Source organism: Borostomias antarcticus, assembly GCF_949987555.1.
Source record: "Borostomias antarcticus genome assembly, chromosome: 22".
NCBI classification, from domain to species: Eukaryota; Metazoa; Chordata; class Actinopteri; order Stomiiformes; family Stomiidae; genus Borostomias; species Borostomias antarcticus.
In genome coordinates this window covers 14107049-14127920 of record NC_140255.1, presented here as the reverse complement: position 1 = coordinate 14127920, position 20872 = coordinate 14107049, and the positions used below count along the sequence as shown (strand labels likewise).

The 20872-nt window shown below is 46.2% G+C and overlaps 4 protein-coding genes across 4 annotated transcripts in view; 2 read left to right on the top strand and 2 right to left on the bottom strand.

Moving 5' to 3' along the window:
• Nucleotides 1-2658: 2658 nt before the first annotated feature.
• LOC311323802 (solute carrier family 2, facilitated glucose transporter member 11) lies at nt 2659-6705 on the bottom strand (the record flags this gene model as incomplete). Its single annotated transcript, XM_084456099.1, has 2 exons — nt 2659-3702; nt 6154-6705. The coding sequence occupies 2 exons, from the start codon at nt 6703-6705 to the stop codon at nt 2659-2661; spliced, it is 1596 nt and encodes a 531-aa protein (XP_084312225.1).
• A 381-nt stretch (nt 6706-7086) lies between these two features.
• LOC311324210 (RNA-binding protein with serine-rich domain 1-like) lies at nt 7087-11498 on the top strand. Its single transcript, XM_084456617.1, has 7 exons — nt 7087-7146; nt 7578-7739; nt 8055-8225; nt 9870-9972; nt 10350-10503; nt 10768-10909; nt 11075-11498. Coding segments are annotated over exons 1-7 (840 nt in total). The 5' UTR covers nt 7087-7144; the 3' UTR covers nt 11181-11498.
• Nucleotides 11499-12820: 1322 nt separating this feature from the next.
• On the bottom strand, nt 12821-14471 carry cox19 (cytochrome c oxidase assembly factor COX19). Its single transcript, XM_084455920.1, has 3 exons — nt 14378-14471; nt 13763-13874; nt 12821-13094 (listed from the first exon to the last, which is right to left on the bottom strand). The coding sequence occupies exons 1-3, from the start codon at nt 14457-14459 to the stop codon at nt 13007-13009; spliced, it is 282 nt and encodes a 93-aa protein (XP_084312046.1). The 5' UTR covers nt 14460-14471; the 3' UTR covers nt 12821-13006.
• A 645-nt stretch (nt 14472-15116) lies between these two features.
• The window catches only part of LOC311323935 (arf-GAP with dual PH domain-containing protein 1), a gene marked incomplete at both ends in the record, with an annotated part of 12557 nt that continues 6801 nt past the window's right edge, over nt 15117-20872 (top strand). The window contains one exon of the mRNA XM_084456270.1: nt 15117-15207. Coding sequence (XP_084312396.1) covers nt 15117-15207 — 91 coding nt within the window. The remainder of the gene's footprint in view (nt 15208-20872) is intronic.

Below are 20872 nucleotides of genomic sequence, written 5' to 3'. Positions count from 1 at the left end.
CAGGTGCCTGTGTGTTTATTTGTATGTGTGTGTGGTGGCAGGTGCCTGTGTGTTTATTTGTGTGTGTGTGCGTGTGTGTGAGCTGAGGCATTCCTTTGTGTAACCAAGAACGTCCCTCATGTGCCTCATTAACCTCAACTAAACACCTGGAACACAAACAGTTACACATCAATCTACACACAGGTGCACACTTAATTTAAGGAGAGCAGCCAATAGACGGGCCAGACCATACTGTGTGCTCATTAGAAAGCTTTTGATCCGTTTGGTGGATGCGGCCACCATCTGTGACAGTTGACCTGGCTAACTGCTGTAGACAGCATGACCTCGTATGAGACCAGGGACACGGCTAACACCTGGAGCATCACATTTTGAGACAAGGTACTGACCAAATCAATTCCATCAGTCACTGTTGGAAAGCCGAAGTCACCCAGCCCTTGCTCTCCTCTGTCCCTTCATCTTTCATGCCTTGTGCAATATTATCTCTGAGGCCCTACAGTATGCAAAGCAGATTTGGCAGGTGTAAGCATACACCGCATAATCAATTACATGATAGCTTTACGCTATTCAGTTTCTTTAGTCGTAAATGTCTTTGAGGAAAAACGGCTGCTGGCAGCTAGAAAGAAAACATTGCTTAAGAGTGTGAAGTATAATATACAATTAGAACACTTAAAAAGAGAAAAAGGGAGAGAGGAGAGTGAAAGACAGCATAATGTGATGAAGTGGAACTGTGTAACTGAGAAGAAAGAGTACATCTCACTGATCCCTCAGTAGTTTATTGAATCACAGATGTATTACGCAGCAGCTTCTCAAGTCAACGGAGATCATCTTTGAATATTAATGTGATTCATCCCAGTTAAGGTAGAAACTAATCATACAGTAGAGAACATACAGTATCTTTTATCATCTCAATCGTGACCGCCACTGGAGGTTTGGTCCTGATGTCTGCTAAGATCATTTTTCACTTGCCCCTTCACTTCAATTTTCGTAATATAAAAAAAAGGAAAACGGGGAAAAAAAGCAAAAACAAATAAACACATTTTGCCCTATAGAGCATTTTGAGGATTGCAGACATCAGGACCAAACCTCCAGTGGTGGTCACAATTATGAAATAGTCAAAGAAATAAATATATTGTTCGAAGCAAAATAAGTCATGCTTTGGATTTGCAAAGAGAGTATCATCTTACCATAACATCAGCTTTACAGTAGGCTACACAGTGATATCCATGTTAAACCTCATGCAGGTGTCATGCAGGGGTTCCTATAGGGGATGGAATGGTCTAGCAGAGGCATCTACATCATTGCCAGGCTTCTCCCTCAACAAGGTAACTCATGGCTGACCCACCTACAGTATCACCTTCAGCAGGGGGGTCAGCCTGCCAGACCATCTAACTAGGAGTGTCGTAGAATTTTGGGCCCCATGACAAAGATATTCCACTGGGCCCCTTATGATATATATTGATCAGTTGCGCCTGGTTTTCTGGGCCTCATCCAAGCCAGGGCCCCCTTTCCCCCCCTTAAGGACACAACTGCATCTACATCAACAACAGTGGTGCTAAAAGTGATCCTGAGCCTAGAAGAAGTGGTTCCCTCAGCAAAGGTGACATCTAGGGATCATTCTGTAGAACCCGCTTTGGCAAATATAAATGCATCTCACAAAAGTATCTCACAGAATGTTACATGACTGATGCTTTTTTGCAATAATAAGAACATTATTCGCAGTTCATAAATCCGGCTGGCTGAATGTACACTCAGGTGGAGTTGCATTGCGCCGTTTCATTAACAGCGGACTATAACTTATAATCTCTTTCATACCATTACAGTTGGCAGCAGAGTACAGCAGCATTCAAGTGAAACTGGGGAGAGTATGAGCCATAACCTGCATAGCACATCAATATGCAACGCCACTTTGTAGTGATTAGGAGATACAGTACAGTGGTGTAGATTTGGATTATTAAATATGATTGTTTCTTTCTTACACATAAAATACAGTAGCTGTCTGCCACGTTATGGCATCATTAACCGTAGGAAATAAATAAATAGATTAGTAGTAGTACAATTGCTACATTGATTCAGTGCACACAGCAGCAGTGCTGTTTCAAAGTCAAGCATGAGAAATGAGATAGAAGTGCACATGCGATAGATTATATACATGTAGTGCACGTGTCAATAACTAGGCCCGCGGGCCAAATGCGGCCCTCCGAGACTTTTAATAAATTTTGACAGTCACTTTAAAAAGGCCTGTGTGCTGCTCTTGAAATGTACGTCTGTGACAATACAATATTGAAACACAGGAGGCGCTGTCATGCTCCACTTCTGCACTTTATTGCCGCGTTTTTGAGCAGTGCCAGCCAGTTCCTCTATTCCTCTATCCAGCTATTCCTCTGCCTTTCCAAGTAGCTAGCTAGCATCAAGCAATGGCTAAAAAAAGAAAAGTGGACAACGAATAGCATGAGCACCAATATGGAAACATGAACTTATAACAACGGCTGCAGAAAGTCAAGGAATTAAAACGGAACCTTCAACAACAGCAAAACCTGTTTGCGCGTATCAACAGTCAGAGTGAGGGGGCTGTGAAGGCAAGCTTAATTTGTAGTGGTTATTAAGTGTGACCACAAAGGTACTACATTCACACGGACAAGACCAGACTAGCCCTTTCACTCATGGTGGGGCTAGTGGGCCACCCTCTCCATCTCCAGCCCCGGGCTCCAGGTCTAGCTCTGGGTCTACCTGACCCAGCTGATAGTGCTCCTTCCTGGGGCCACTCCCCTGACCACTGACCCCGCTCTGCTTCTCCAGCCTCCGCCTGTCGAACTCCAGGGTGATCTCCGCCAGGCTCCTGCCCTTTGTCTCCGGCAGGGACAGACCCAGGAATACGGAGGCCGCCACACACACGCCGCAGAACGGCAGGAAGCACAGTGGCCCCAGGCTGCGTACGACAAACGGAAACACCATCCCGATCAGGAAGAGACACATCCACATGAAGGACCCCGCCACCATGTAGGCAGCCGGCTTTGCTGCCTGATCAAAAATCTCAGCAGGCAGCATGCCGGTCACCCCCGCGGGCCCCATGCCGAAGCTAAGGATGTAGCCAAAGACGCAGATCACACTGAGGTAGGGCATCCCTGGCACCGTGCCCTGGAGGGACAGCGCCAGGGTGAACACCAGCGCCCAGCAGGCCATCACGCCGTACCCGCCCATGATCAGCCGTCTGCGGCCCACTTTCTCGATCAGCAGGTTGCAGACCACTGCAGCGGTGAACTCGCAGGCCCCAGTGCCGATGCAGGCGTACTGGACCTGCTCGGGCCGCATCCCCACCTGGAGGAAGATGTACGAGGCGTAGAAGTAGATGGAGTCGTTCCCGCACAGCATCATGGCACTGCTGGCCCCCACCACGGTCCAGAGCTGGGGGCGGAGGGTCCGGTCGGAGAGCAGGTCCCGGAGGGTCTTGGCTGCGGCGCCGGATGCCAGCGCCTTCTGCTCCGCCAGCATCTCCTCCATCTCCCCGACGGGGGCCGGACCCCCGCGGAGCCTCCCCAGGGCAAGGGCGCAGGCCCGTTGGTCCCCCCGGTCGATGAGCAGGTAGCGGGGGCTCTCGGGGAACCAGGGCAGGGTGAGGAGCTGGAGGAGGCCGGGGAGGGCATTGCTGGCCAGCAGGTAGGGCCATAGGGGCTCGCTGCCTAGCAGCTCAGTCAGACCCACCACCTGGAGAGGGAGACACAAACAAATAAACAAACAAACAAACAAAACAAACCTCTTTATTTGTCACACGGTGAGAGGCGGCATAGCACATGGTGTAGGAGGCGAATGACACGCGCAAAATGGCTGGAGCTTTCTGCATGTTTTTCATCTTGGGTTCTTTATGGGGGAAACCCTTGTGAACACAAGGAGAACATGCAAACTCCACACAGAAAGGCCCAAATACTTTCTTGCTGTGAAGCGACAGTACTAGGTACTGCACCACCGTGCTGCATGTGAGCGGTTTTGGGGTTCAGTGTCTTGCTCAAGAACACTTAATGTATTTTTTTCTGATCAAATGTATCAATCTGACTTCAATTATATCTGATATTTCAAAAATATTGGTGTATCAAAAATGCTTGTAATTGAGTCTCAAACCAGGGATGATGTCCAAGTTCTGACTGCAATTGTCAGAACTGTAATTCACTATACTGAATAGTTCTCAATCTCAGACACTTTATCCTTTGAAAAAACAAAGTCCAAAACAGAGTTTCAATGCAAAATGGTTTATTAACAGTGGTCTCAATTAACCGAGAAAGTCCAGAAATTCTATCCTACGATAAAGATATTTCTGACCAGATTGGCCAGTGGTAATGTGACAGAGCGTTATGTAATATGCAACAGCAACACTAGTTGCAGTTTATACTAGTCTAAACCGGTTGGGACTTGTTTCTTATGCAAATTGTCGATACAAAATCACCCTATGGAATATTCCACTGAGACACTTGTTTTTGGCCAAAACACCTGTGCATTGCAAAATCGGCATATTCTCAAACATAATACTATCTCTAGCTCCCCCTGGTGGAGAATTGAAGGGATTACATTTCTTTGTCCCTGTTTAACTTCTGTAAACACATCCTCAGTATAATGTTATCGAAAACGGGGATACATAGTTTACTACACATGAAATTGGTCTTAACTCTTACTGTATTTCAAAGGTTTTACAAAATATCCAGTGTATTCATAATGTGTGTTCACATGACCTTACAATGTGTTGTAAAATCACAATATTTCTATAAAACGATGTATAGAGCTCCATCTATAAAATGTTTGACACAACTGCATAAAAACTTCATCACACTTCGGCACACTCCAGAAGCTGGGATCGAACACAGCCGGCTGCTCTACCTCCTGTGCCGCCCCGATACAGCTGTTGTGAGATAGTTACTAACCTCTTCATCGCTGTCCAGTCCAATTTTCATTTATTTAATGTATTAGTTTATTAGGCAGGGACAATGCACACAAATCAACAGTATGTATGTGAGCTTTACTATTTATGATTGGGTTAAATTCTGATTATGAGTTTTCCGCATCGAGCGATGCATCGTTCAAGAGAATCGCGATGCATCTAAGAATCAATCCCCCCCCACCCCTAGTACTGTAGTTAGATAGGTTGAACTTAGCCATACAAAATACTTTCTTCACATGGGATTTGAAAGATAGATGTGAGTCAATCAGGATTTAAACTCTGAGACAACTTTTAGTTTTTCTCCTAACAACATGTCTGGATCTGGAGTGGTAAGCTACCTGTCTTTTTTGAGAAAAGGCATGCTGACAGTTTTAGTTATATTGAGTTGAAGGCATGATTGGTTTAGCGAAGCTGTGATGTGGTCCAGTGCATTGGTAAGTTTTGCTGCAGCCTGTTGTTTAGTGCTGGCATGTGCATAGATCACTGTGTCATCAGCATATAGTGGAATCTCCACATCAGAGCACACAGAGGGTAGATTGTTGACATAAAGGCTAAACAGAATGGGTCCTAGTACAGATCCTTGTGGGACACACCAGTAAGTGAGTTAAAAGCACCTGACTGGTGGTTATGGACTTTCACACATTGATTCTGTCATTTACTGTAGATATAACTCTACTTGAGGGCATTGTGTGAAAAGTGGACATGTGGACAGTTTAGCAATGAGTAACTTGTGGTTTTCTGTGTGAAATGCCTTTCTCAGGTCAAGGAATACAGCCACGACAACACCTCCCTTGTGTATCAATGATTTTATGTTTTCTGGAAAAAAGCAGTTAGCAGTGTCTGTAGAGTGACTAGCTCTAAAACCAAATTGCATGGGATTCAGTGAAAAGGGAGTATTTTTTAAATGGGAGAGTAGTCATTGAAGGCGTTTGCCAATTCTGTCGGATCTTGCAATAGGTTACCGTTAATTTAACGTTAATAAATGTGCTTCAGTGATGGAGAATATTAAGTACTTACCGGTTAATGTTATGAGCAACTCTGAGAAGACAACGAGAACTTTAAAGAGGGGGACAAAGAAGTTCCATTTCCAAAGCTATGCGCTTCAACTAGATTAGAATAATACATCTACCACCCCCCCCTCCCCATACCTCACTGTCCCAGCCCCCTTGACTCAACTGTCCACTTGTCCTAGCCCTCCTACCTCACCTGACCCAGCCCCCATAACTCACCTGTCCCATAAAGATACCGAAGGCGGTGAAGACGGCTGAGGAGAACGCCACAGCTCCACGCAGGTGTTTGGGTGCGCTCTCTCCGAAGTACATGGGCTGGATGTTCATGCTGACCCCAGAGTTCACCCCTACCAGGAAGCGGGCGACAACGATCATCTCATACGACCTTGCTGCCCTACTGGTCGCCGCAAGCAGAGCACTCACAAACAGGAAGGAGTTGTTGAGAAGCAGTGACTGCTTCCTGCCACACTGAACAGCCATTGGCCCTGCCAGCAGAGCCCCTGCCCAGCCGCCCAGTGAGAAAGCGGACACGATGAGCGTCCAGACCAGAGTGACCTGAGCTGTGTCCAGGCCTGCGCCCCAGTGCTCTTGATAGGTGTCGTTGATGAACTTCTGGATGTGATTGGTGGGAGCATTAATGATGGACAAGTTGTAGCCATACTGGAAGGTCCCGCCAATGGCAGCCGAGCACACTGTCAGTGCTAGGGTTCTAGAAAGGCCAGTGTCTTTGGAAGGTGGTGCTGTGCCTGAACCATCTTCTTTCTCAATCATTTATGTGTGGATATCTAAGTTAGCCTTTGACAATGCTGGCTGAAAGCAATCTGGAATAGCCTAGTTGGCCATTGCCTGTTCCATGTATAATACACTGCACTCTTCCTTAAATGTAAAAGCGCATTGTGTTGCCTCTGGGTATGAAATGCGCTATATAAATAAAGCTTTGATTGATTGATTGAAATGTCAACAAATGTTTGATTGAATTGCTGAAAAGAACTATACAATTATATATGCATAAGAAAGAGCCTTACCATTTAGATGAGACAGATCAATAAGCTGGTGGTAATTCAGAGAAACAACGGTACTAGGATCTGTGTGCGGTCATACTCAAAGAGCACATGCGCAGGTTGCCCTTGTCGACTGTCGCTATCGCGTCATCTCTGAGCGACTCCTACAACGAGTCGTCGACAAGAGGGGAAAATTAAGGCGCACAAAGATGTAAGTTTGTTAAATTCACTTTATTACATTTCCGATTATGTGTAAGTATGCATTTACACTTTTAATTGTAGCTTCTGGGGTACACACTCCACCTAGCTATGTGTCTTTCCTATGTAGCTAGCCACAAGCTACACAGACCGTCGGCGTTAGCTCTGAATGATTCGCATTTGCTGCAAACAGCTAACGTTAGCAGTAATGTTAGCTAGCCTAGCGAATAAACAAACGGATAAGTTAAACAACTGAAAATGTATGAACGTTATCTCAAGTAGCAATAGATAGATGAGCATAGAATACTTGTATTTAATCGTTGTCGAATAATCCACTTTTAATTGTAAATAGCATGGCGTATAGACGGACCCGAGAGATGTGTGTAGCGTGGGTTAACATGCTAGCTAAGTTAAGCTAACTCAATCTCCTATGCCGTGTAACAGGGCACCTTCTCCAACCAAGAGGGATCGGCCGGAGGACAAGGCCAAAGAGCGAGGAAAGGAGAAGACGGGGACGACGAAGGAGGGTGCTGACAAGGAGAGGGGCAGGGAGAAGGAGAAGGAGAAGGGTCGCAAACGGCGCAGTGCTTCAACCGGGAGCAGCAGGTCAGATCACGGCCCTACTCTTAGAGGAACGAATGCTTTTGCCGTGAGCGATTTGAACTTCTCACCAAATCTCTTGTAATACTCACCGCCACAGCTCTACCTTTGTTCCGGTTGATTTGTGAAAGTGGAGTAATCTACGTCCCATCGATTTTAGTGCTTAGTTAGATCTGTAATATATCCACACTGAAGGCCCAGCGGTTTTGGTAAAATTAGAACAGGGATTACGATTCTACATCTCTCTGGCAATGACGGTTAACCTACCCTGTGTCGTCTCTGCGGTGTGTCTCTCCTGCCTGTCCACCGTCTCTCCCACAGCTCCAGCTCCAGCAGCAGCTCGGGCTCCAGCTCCGGGTCTTCCAGCGGCTCCAGCTCCTCCTCTGGGTCCAGCCGCTCCGGGTCTTCCAGCTCCCGCTCCTCCAGCTCCAGCTCCGGGTCGCCCAGCCCCAGCCGCAGGCGCCACGACAACCGGCGGCGTTCACGCTCTAAGTGAGTGTCCACAATGTTTTTCTTAAAGGAGTAGTAAAGGGAAAATGCATGTTTAGCCCTGTTTTAAGGTTACTTATGATCATATACAATGGTTCAGATCAAAACGTTGACAAAACTAGCATTTTTGAGAAAGTTGATAATTGCTCTACCACCGTTTTGGTCATAATGGATGTGGATGGGCACCTTGAAAAATCATTCAAAAACATGTGAAACTCTCGATTTCAAAGACAAGAAACTCACCTAGACAAGAAACTCACCTAGGTGTTAGTTAGCGTTCTGACATATAATTCGCCATAAAGTAAGATTCTAGTTCATCTGGAAAGGCTTTTTTAAATATTTAGCATAGATCTATTTAGTCGCAGCACATACGTGTGTAAACTTCTGCAAACTAGGTAGCCTAGCAACATTAACAATAACAATAGCTACCGTAAGTAGTAGGGATGCACCGATTGCAAAATTCTGGGCCGATGTTTAAAATAACAATCCGGCCGATGTTTATTTTATTCAATTTTTATTCCCCCTTTTGTGCCAGGGAAACAAAGAAATGAAGTGTTTGGTTCCAAAACGCCGATTTTCATTTCACTTTAATTTGAAAGCAAACTACACGTGCGTTTGCAGTGTTATGTCACAGATCTTCTCCGAATCTGCAGCTGGGTAGGCTACGTTTTGCAACAAAAAAAGCTGTAATTGTTGCGACATAACATCGGCCACTACCATCGGTGAATGTCATTTTATTTGCCGATGGGCCGATGGCAGTCAACAAGGCCAACATCGGCCGATGCCGATGTTCGGCCGATGCATCGGTGCATCCCTAGTAAGTAGTTCCTCTTCCTGAATCCCCTCTGTGGATTGATCTACACATCTACAACGGTCGCTTCAATACAAGTCAATGGATTTCATAAAATGATCAATAAAACCCTACAGGATTCATACTTTGCGGCGAATTTAATGTCAGAACACCAACGGACACCAATTACACCCTCGGTGAGCTTCTTGTCTTTTTTTTTCGAGAGTTTAACATGTTTTTGAATGATTTTTCAAGATGCCCATCCACATCCCCAAAACGACCATGACCAAAACGGTGGTAGAGCAATTATCAACTTTCTCGAAAATGCTAGCTTTGTCAACGTTTTGATCTGAACCATTGTATATGATCATAAGTAACCTTAAAACAGGGCTACACATGCATTTTCCCTTTACTACTCCTTTAAGGCCATGGTTAGGTTGTATGTACAGGTATCAAACACACACCTGGTATGAAACACACCAAACATCAGGCTTGTGCTGGTACAGGTGTAAACTAAGCCAGAACAGACGGTAGAAACCAGCCTTCTCACCCACACTAAGTACAGGTACCATAGAGGTATTGCAACCATTCGTATAAAATAATATAAGCGTCATATTAATATGATACTTATAATAACAGGACCTCGAGGGTCTTTTATTAGCCACATGGCAGTGATGCACACAAATAGACACTTCACACACACATGCATCTGCGGTCGCTGGTGGAAATTGTCTTCTGCATTTCTCTCATCCAAGCTGTCCTCCTCCAGAGGCAGCCTCATCAGTCAGGGACTGGAGTGAGTTCTTCTGCATGTTTTCTTACATCGCTCTCTCTACGGTGTCTACTCTATCCTCCAGGTCCAAGTCCGTGAAGAAGGATGAGAGGGAGAGGCGTCGCAGAAGCCCCAGTCCCAAACCCACCAAGGTCTACCTGGGGCGACTGACCCGGAACGTCATCAAGGTGACACGACAGAACCTCCACCCCCCCTCCTGCTACTGCAACCTTCCCAGCCAGCGTCCTTCTGTCCCCGCTCTCTGTTCCCCTGCCCTATCCTTTCTCCTGAACAGTGCACTTGCACGCTTACATATAGACCGCCTGGCACACACTTAAGAGGCCTAGGATCAGTGATATTGGGAGTAAACAGTTTCATTCTAATTGGTTGACCCTATGTAAGCATCAGTGCACACAAGGTAAGGCTGAGGGGTTGGTTTTGGGACACGACGTCTGACGTTCTCTCTCTCTCTCTCTCTCCCTCCCTCCCTCCCTCCCTCCCTCCCTCCCTCCCTCCCTCCCTCCCTCTCTATCTCCCTCCCTCCCTCCCTCTCTCTCTCCCTCAGGAGCACATCCAGGAAATCTTCTCCACCTACGGGAAGATCAAGATGGTTGACATGCCTATGGACAGGCTCCAACCCCACCTGTCCAGGGGCCACGCCTACATAGATTTTGAGATGCCAGAGGAGGCGGAGAAGGCCATCAAACACATGGATGGAGGTGGGTGGAGCACAGAGTGGATGTGTCCATCCCTACCACAGAGTTAGAACTCGATTAATACTGTGCTGTCAGCCTTAAGTTTACTCTTGACTTCAGCCGGGCAGGAAGTTGTGAAATTCAGTCGGTGTTCCGCCATTTTACAATCCTGAACATTTCAGTGTGTGCTAGGAACTGAGAGAATGTGCCGTCAGTGATGATCTGAATCATATCAATGAATCATCTGCACGCTGTTGTGTTCTCACCTCCTTTTCCTGGTGTGTGCAGGTCAGATTGACGGACAGGAGATCACGGCCAATGCCGTGCTGGCCCCCCGGGCTCGCCCCGTCCCGCGCCGACCCTCCCCCCCGCGCAGGATGCCCCCTCCTCCTCCCATGTGGCGCCGCACCCCGCCGCGCATGAGGAGAAGGTACGCAGCCCTCCAGTCACACTGCGTTATCACAAATGGGCAGGAGACTGGTAGTAGTACCGTATCCCAGATTTCAGATGACGGTTATGATTCCTCTCGGATGCCAGGAGCAATTTTGACCCCTCCTGACCTGGTATTCACCTCCTCTCTCTCCGTCCCCCTCAGGTCCCGGTCCCCACGGAGACGGTCTCCCGTTCGACGCAGGTCTCGTTCCCGGTCCCCCGGTCGCCGACGCCACCGCTCGCGCTCCAGCTCCAACTCCTCCCGCTAGGACCATGACCCTACTGAGACCCTCCACCATTTGTTAACTTGCATTTCATTGGCCCAGCAGGAACCATGGTAGATGTAAGGGCCAATCAGAGGTTAACCTGGTGTAAACTAGTAAACAAATCCCTCCAACCGTGATGGCTAAATTGTGGATGATAATGGAAATGTGATCTGTATTACCTTTTCGAACTGGGATTTTGTGGTTTTAAAGGATTTCTTATGTTATGGTTGTGGACCTTTTATAGTTATGTTGTAAGAGTAGGCTACATTTAGCTTTGAATGCAGGTATCACTCGTAGTTAGGACTGTCTTAACATGTTTATGTGCTGACAATAAAATTCATGAGTGTTTGAATTTGTCTGACCCGTTTTTGTGTGGAGATGAAGCATGCTGTAGGCTAGGGGTGTCAAATTCAACGATTTAATGCACAGTTCAAATATGTTTTTCCATGTTTGTGGGTAATTCAACAGAGTACTATTCGAGTTTGTGGGTAATTCAACACAGTAGCCTACTACTACTGCCAAGTAGGAAGGTAAGACAAGTTGCCTTGGCGCATCTGATCATCCCATAGTTGCAGTTTCATTTGAAACACCTTTACTGAGTCTCGCATTTCAGTGATCAGCTGCTTTCAACCCTGGAGTTAACATGCAGGGCATTGAGATGCTCCATTACGTCACACAAACGCCAGACCCTTTTCGTCCTCAAGCTCGGGGTTGATGTCCTGTTTGCTTTCCATGAAACGAGCGATCTAAACACAGGTATCATAAAATCTTCGTAACACTTTACCCCGACTCACCTCCGTGTGGTATGTGGCTTTCAGCCACAGGCTCATCCCACCCAGGTGCAATACGGAGAGGTCCAGACGTTCCTTTGTGCCAGAAGCCATCAGACTATCACGGTGCCTGAGCGTTTCCGAGTGTTGTGGAGGTGTGCATGTGTGTATTACAAGATATGTGTGGATGTATATATGTATTACTAGATATATCTATACGGCCTGGATGTATGTATGTAGGTGTATATATATATGTGTATTCCTAGACATTTATACAGACTGGATGCATATACATATATTATTTATACTATTCTATACTGTACTCATGCTGTACATCTGGATGTATATAGTCCCTGTTCCCCCTCTTTTATTCTTACTACTCCGCATCTAGTATTTCTCTTTTTTTCCCAACCTTGCTGTAATTTCCATTGCTGAAACACCAAATGCCACCCTAGAGGGATATGTCTAAGTATCTATCTATATATCTATGGAACATTTTCACACAGCGTTTTCCTCCTCTAAAAGTGCCCTGAATTGCCGATGATTCAAGCCCCATTAATTAATAAAGTTCACTGGGGAACTTTAAGTGGAGCACCTCATACTGCATTTCAGTATTGTAGCCTAGTGTTACAGACGTAAATTTAAACACCGGTGCACAGGCCACACTAAATTGATTATCAGAATTTACTGGCGGGCCTGAATAAAAGTCGTGGAGGGCTGTGTCTGGCCCCCGGGCCTTGTTATTGACATGTGCTGTAGGTTACATAACACACACGAGCCATGATAGTTAAAATACCAAAATATTTATAAGCTTGAAGGTTCAACACAATATATTACATTTTCATTGTATGTACACAATATGGGTCAGAAAGGCCCATCTTCACCCCAGGAAGTCATCCTCAATCTCTCTGTACCTCAGTGTTTCCTGGAGACAGATAAAGCCTAGTCCACTAAAAACAGAACAGACATTCTGTGTAGAAAAGGGTTTCATATACAGTAGATGCAGTGTGTAGAAGCCTTGTCAGTAGTGCTGTTCTGGTGGTCTGGAGCCACAGTAGTTCATGGCTTAGCCTCCTTGTCCTGGCTGGGGGGGTCCATCATGTCTTTGAAGCCCAGTCTCTCCATAGGCTCCCTGGCCATCAGCTGACTGAGATGGACATATACAAAAATCCAGTGGTTTTTACACAGCACACGGTGATGATGCACGCGCGCACACACACACACACGCGCGCACACACAGAGAGACAGTAGTGTCCACTGATGAAATTCTCCTCTGCTCTTAACCCATCCCGTCGTCCTTCCTCCAAGGGCAGCCGGGAGCAGACAGTAGGCAGCGTGCAGGGGATGCGCCACGGGGACCAACCAGGTGCTCCTGTCTGTCTTTGTCGGGGCTTATACACACTGCATCTACTCATCTGTTCTTTTGTATGTTGTTCATATTGGGTTAGCGATTAGGTTAGCGATCTGTTCTTCTGCATGTTTTTCATATTGGGTAGGGTTTTTTGAGGGGAGGAATCCCTTGCAAACACGGGAAGAACATGCAAACTCCGCACAAAATGGCACAGGACCTTCTTGCTGTGGGACGACAGTACTAGGCAGGTACTACGCCACCATGCCGCACGTGAGCGATCTGGGGATTCAGTGTCTTGCTCAAGGACACTTCGGGAGCTGGGATCAGCCTGCTGCTCTACCTACCGAGCTATGTGCCGCCCCACTATGTCAAATTCTATGTCTAAAATACAGTGTACTGCATACACACCCATCAGTACTGCTTTGCAAACATAGATGGAGAATGTCTGTGGACAGACTACTCACTTGTCCATCCTGCACTCCAGGTACTCTTTGGACTGGAGCCTGCACTTGGAGTTGTCAAACCTGTTCTTGTTCAGGCAGCTCATGAACTTTTCCTTGAATGCTTTGCATTCTCCTGTAGCAGGGAAAGATGGACAACTGGCTGTTATTCAGGAAGTGTACACACTAATAATTACCTGACCTCAAGGGTCTTAATTACCGAGCCACATGTGTGACACACACACACACACACACACACACACACACACACACACACACACACACACACACACACACACACACCTTTGGTGCGGCGACAGCACACACAACACACACACATCATCGGTGGTTGCCGGTGGAATTTGTCCTCTGCATTTATCCCATCCAAGCTGTCCTCCTCCAGGGGCAGCGGGTAGCCATCGTTCAGGCCTGAAGAGCATCTTTTTCATATTGAGGTTCTATGTTGCTTTCGTGCGACGGTGTAACGCACGAAGGACCTGGGTTTGATTCCTGCATCTCCCGGGCCATTGGACCACACAAATACGACATCTTTCTGGCTTAAAGTCAATCTTTGAACTCAATTCTACAATCGCCCCTAACGTCTCCGTTATTCAGCCAGTTAGGTTTCTCTTCACTCACCGAAATGATCCAGAGGAAAAGCCCCTTTGTCCGGAGCACGGGGCCGAAATGACTTACTTCCGAAGTTCATAGCGGTTGACATGATTGCTTTTATGGAAATATTTACCCCAAACGACACAGAACCATGGATGTATTCACAGAGCCAACAAAACGAGTGCACTGTTGCATAGAAAGTCGCCTAGTTATGACGTTTTGCTTTTGGACAGACAAAAATAATAGATTAGCGGAGCTCATCGATGATAGCACAATCGGCGAATTGACAATCAACTATCTTTTAAAGAGACAGAAATAACTAAGGCAGAGGTAGGTATGCAGTTTATCTCCGCTGGAGGTCTCGCTTTAGCTGCAGAAGCCCGATCTGGAGAAAATTCGGGAGGAGGGATCGATGGCACAGCGTGTTTGAGATCCTGCAGTCAGAGACACCGTTAGTATAGGTGTCAAATGAGAGAGAGAGAGAGAGAGAGAGAGAGAGAGGGGGAGAGAGACAGAGAGCGAGAGAGCGAGAGAGCGAGAGAGAGAGAGAGAGCGAGAGATAGAGAGAGAGAGCGAGAGAGAGAAAGAGAGAGAGAGAGAGAGAGAGATTTATCATCCCTCGTTTATGCCTCGTTTATGCGTTGCAGTGCATAGCGTTGCCCAATTCTCCTTTCAGCCAATACAAAACAATTCAGCATCTAGGTTTGGAGCGTCCTTTTGTTCACTGTGGTCTGGAAGGGTGAGGCTACAGACAAATAAACTTACTATGGCTTCGGAGCCCGATGAGAGTAAGCTGCTGTTGCAAGAGGTTTTGGACAGACCTGGGAACGATACATGTGCGGACTGTGGCAATGCAGGTAAGAAAACCGCCGGCTGTTAAAGACTGGCGCGCCGCTTTTACCGTATTTTAACGTGATGCTCGCCGCTCGCATGTTCACTTGTGCGTGAGCGCCGCCGACGCGGGATGTCCGCAGGTGCACCTGTCATTGAGCCATGGTGTCCCACCAGGCAAAGAGATTCCTATATTGTCACAACATGCCCAGGCTATTATTTCATTTAAATAAGCCAATGCCAATAACGGCATACGCATGCCTGCTGGTTTATTCTTGGCAGGCTCCGGGGATGCCCAGTCGTTTGACAGCCAGCAAGGAGTGCTGAACTACAAACCTACATGGAGCTCTGTCCCTAATAAAAAATCCTCTTAAGCTACAGAATGCCCGCCTTGTTGAAGCCGTTGAGGACGCTCATCTCTGATGGCATGTAGTGTGAGTCACCATGTACAGTTTGGTTGCGTGTTTCGTGCGTGGAAGGTGTTGTTGTCATGTATGACACGTGTACGGTTGGTTTCTGCTCCTCGAGGGTTTTTTCCGACTATGAGGTAATGTGTGTGTGCGCGCGCGCGTGTGTGTATATGTATTAATCAGGCTTCGCTATTTTTTTAGATAAGAGTTGGACATATTTCCTGTGTGACATTTAAATCTAATTTACTGTAGGTCTAACTGTTGTCAAAGCCCCCTTACCACACATATACACACACACACACACACACACACACACACACACACACACACACACACACACATTCTTCTCATTTCCCTCATTCCCACACCACTTCAGCATTACAGTTTGACGCCCCCCCCCCCTTCTGCATTACAGTTTGACCCCCCCCCCCCCCCCCCAGCACACACACACACACACACACACATAGGCCTACACAAGCAAAACACACCTTTGCAATCTATCTCTCATCCCCCTCTCCTCACTTCTCCCTGCTACAGTAATAAACCAGTGATTTGTTGTGGAGGCTGTGGGGTGGGACTGCTGCCCAGTGCTGGAGCTGAGCCCACCCAGGATACCCAGCTTTGCCCTGGCTATAGGTTACATGAGGAGTGAGCACCATAGACTGACTGTGTGTGTGTGTGTTTGTTTGTGTGTCTTTATGCCTTATAGTCTGTCTGTGTGTGTGTGCGCGCGTGTGTGCATGTGTGTGTGTGTGTGAGAGAGAGAGAGAGAGAGAGAGAGAGAGAGTGTCCTCAGCATTCAAGATGCTAGAATCCACTACCCAATCTCTCAGGCCTTTGTGATACAGACGGCCAATTACGCATGTGTTAGTGTGTATACAATTTCTTCTGGGGGGGGGGGGGGGGGGGGGGGGGGTTATTTGAGTTCATGGGGAAAGAAAGAGTGACTGAGAGAGAGAGAGAATGTGTCCTCAACACTCAAGTTGCTAGAACGCTTACAGTGCTGCACTGGACCAACAATGTCAATGGTGTCAGGAAAGCGTTGGTGAGGGGAACAGGATGAGAATGCCCCCTACCCCCCCCTCCAGACGCCCCCTTCCCACACACATACACACACAGACTTCATCAAACCACAAGCGGGCAGGGCACTGCTACCAGCCAGCGTTGCATAGAGGGCGGAATAAGGATGTGGTGAGTGAGGACTGACTGTAGGAGATTTCAGTTCCAGCCGCCGAGAAGAAGGCTTATAAGGGAGTGGTGAATGGGTTAACACGTCAGCAGAGCCGGTTCAATAAAAGAGCCAAGGAACATGAGAGGATCAGCACATCAATGAATCGATTAATGGCCTCGTTAGCTCCTTCTGTCTAATAAAACACACGCATGCGCACACGCACACACACGCACACCTGCTGTGATAATGCTACGTCTCCAGAACAGAAGTAGCTAGACTGCACTCGGGCGAGGTGCCAACTTGCTTCTTATAGAGTGCCACAGTGACCGCCCACTTTTGTTTTTGCTTCGGTTCAGGAAGTGAATTTCGCCTACATTCACTCCACTGACATTTCAGAAAATATTTATTATAATGTCAATGGCCGGGTTTCCTGAATGAGTTAAGAAGCACTTAACTCCAAAGTACTTCTTAACTCCCATACAAAGGGTTGCTTAAGAAGGGTTCCTTAAGAAGGTTTTTTATCGGGAAACGCGGCCAATATCATTTTATTTATATAGCACTATTCATACAAATCAATGTAGCACATAGTGCTTTATATAAAAAGAGATGGATAAAAACCTAAATCATATAAACGCAGTGAGAACAGATTAAAAAGAAACAATAAAAGTTAAATAATTAAAAATTATATAATTATATATATATGGGTGTGAAATCTGCTTAATGTTTTTGTCGTGTCGAGTGCACGCTTCTGATGACGATAGGCTATAGGTCAAAAAACAACTTTTCCTAAAAAGTTTGCGAGGAGTTCAATGTCAAATCATGCAAATAATTTGTGGATCCGCCCCGTAATTCAGATCCGCTCTAAAATCGAATCAGGTCCAGGCTACCTTGGGCGGAATATGTGTACCAAGTATAAACGTCACAGGGTTATTTGTTTTCGAGTTATGGTGCGAACAGGTTTGTGCCTACCGATCACAAGTCTCATTGTGCCTGAGACTCTCTGTCTGTTAGCCCTAGAACTATCAGATAACCTATAAAGTTGAAACATATAAATCATATTACTCTAAGTTCCCTTAAAGGAGTAGTAAAGGGAAAATCATGTTTAGCCCTGTTTTAAGGTTACTCATGATCATATACAATGGTTCAGATCAAAAAGTTGGACAAAACTAGCACTTTTGAGAAAGTCTGATAATTGCTCTACCACCGTTTAGGTCATACAATGGCTGTGGGTGGGCACCGTGAAAAATCACTCAAAAACATGTTAAACTCTCGATTTCAAAGACAAGAAGCTCACCGAGGGGGTAATTGGTGTCCGTTGGTGTTCTGACATAAAATTCGCCGCAAAGAATGAATTCTGTAGGGTTTTATTGATCATTTTATGAAATCCATTGACTTGTATTTACGCGACCATTGTCAATGTGTAGATCAATCCGCAGAGGGGAAGAAGCGGAACTACTTACGGTAGCTATTGTTATTGTTTTTGTTAGCTAGCCTAACTAGTTTGCTCACTGCTCAGGCTACTCTTTCACTCACAGACAAGGAAGCCCTAGGCTACAGTTCAGAAAACGCTTATCAAAATGGCTGACCTTGAAGAGTATCAATTTGATTGCGAGGAATTTGACTTTGACGGCAGCACTTATCATTTCGAGCCTGCCTGAGATCAAGGCATTGCGCGAGATCGGAATCAGTTCAAGCGGAAGTTTACACACGTATGTGCTGCGACTAAATAGTTCTATGCTAAATATTTAAAAAAGCCTTTTCAGATGAACTAGAATCTTACTTTATGGCGAATTATATGTCAGAAAGCCAACTAACACCTCTGTGAGTTTCTTGTCTTTGAAATTGAGAGTTTAACATGTTTTTTGAATGATTTTTCACGGAGCCCACCCACATCCATTGTATGACCAAAACGGTGGTAGAGCAATTATCAGACTTTCTCAAAAGTGCTAGTTTTTTTCAACTTTTTGATCTGAACCATTGTATATGATCATAAGTAACCTTAAAACAGGGCTAAACATGATTTTCACTTAACTACTCCTTTAATGAGTTCCTACATAGATACTGCAGAAGCCTCAGTCAGAGGGGATAATGCTACACACAGAAGCCTCAACAGTGGCACCTGTCAGCAAAGTTTGTGGCTTGTTTCCATGGAGATGAAGCCACAACAAGGTCACACCCTCGTCACGTGATCTGGGCCTCAGAGCTAAAGGATACAGAGATGGAGAGGGTCAAAGTCTAGTCCATGCCACGCAGAAGGTGTGTCTGCCTCTCTTTCTTTCTCTCTAGCTCTACTGTCTGATCTTTTCTAGCATGTTTCTCCCTCTCTAGTTCTCAGCCCTCCTCAGCACTCAGAACATCTCCAGCTAAGCTGTCTTTTCCTTCCCCAGGGGACTTGAGAATGCCAGAATAAGCTTTTTCTCTATCTCTCTCCCCTTCTCTCTCTCTTCTCCTCTCTCTATCTCTCTCTCTCTTCTCCTCTCTCTATCTCTCTCTCTCTCACACTTTCTCCCTGCTCTCATATGACTCCCTTGAGTTCAAGTCCAACATAGTGTGTGTACTGTACAGTATGTGTGTTTGTGTGTGTGTGTGTGTGTGTGTGTGTGTGTGTGTGGTGGAGTTCACATACCTGCATTGTTCCACTCTTCCTTCCATGGGTTGATGTGTGAGTAGCTAATATTTTTGATAAAATTATGTTTAGTGTAATATAGCAAGCATGCACACACACACACACACACACACACACACACACACAAACACACACACATACACACACACGCTTACACACACACACACACACACACACTACTGTCAGCTGATTGACCTACATTTATGGTGTCAATTTTTTTTAACCCTTGAAAGGTTCAATACAAACCCAGGAAGATGAACGCTCCCTTTAGCACCATATTAGAGACTACAGGGATAGCTAACACATAATGGCCTACCATGTAGGCAACTTCTCTGTACTGTAACTATTTGTGCACTCTCCTGTTAGTCATGTCTCTCTTTTGAAGTATCTAGCCCATGTTTACTGCTCTGTATATGTTCTTAGCCAATAGACACACATTTTCCAGGAGCTAGCTCGATCGTCTCGTTGAGAGAGGTCAGGGAATCATTTGTGTATGAAATGCGCTATATAAATAAAGTTTGATTTGATTTGACTTTAGAGACACTACTAGGGCATTCTCTTAGCCTGAAGCACAGTCTGTGTGTGTGTGTGTGTGCGTGTGGATTGCCTGTTTTGAATTTGTGAAGTTATTTTACTCTGTAGAATCAAACTGCATATGGGTGTTGCATTACATCACCTCACTGCCGTACCTTCACACACACACATGCACACACACACACAGACGCACACACACACACACACACACACACACACACACAAACACACACTCACACACAGAAGTAGCTATAACCGACCACATTTGGTGGTTAATCCCCCTATTCAGCACATTGTGTGTGTGTGTGTGTGTCTATGTGTGTGTGTGTCTATGTGTGTGTGTCTATGTGTGTGTGTGTGTGTGTGTGTGTTATCAGTAGTCTGAGCGAGGCCTGGTGGTCTGGATAACATGTCAGTGATGATACTCTCTCTCTCTCTCTGGATTGTGATCAGTAACTTATCTGAGTCTGTTTCCGGTGCCAAACCCAAATCTGGTTTCCTCAAATCTCATTCTGCAGCTCTGCTGGCCTTTATGGATCAGTACGCTCAAACCGAACAGATCAGCACCCCCCCCTGCCCCCCCTCTCAGTCTCTGTCTTTCTCCCTCTCTCTCTCTCTCTCTCTCTCACACACACACACACACCCACGCGCGCGCACACACACCCACGCACACACACAGCACGTGTCCCGATACACTCCCAGTTATATTTGCTTCATTTGCTTGGTACCTATTAACACAGAGAGCTGCTGCATCAGCACTTCCAGTATTTATAGGCTGCACCTTGAGCCCACATCCTTTTGTAGCACCGCATTTTATGACGCCCTCTCTCTCTCCATCTCTCTCTCTTCCCTCTTCCATTCTCTCTCTCTCTCTCTCTCTCTCTCTCTCTCTCCCCCCCCCCCCCCCCTCTTGCTATCCCATCTATCTTTCTCTCCCCTTTCACCCACCG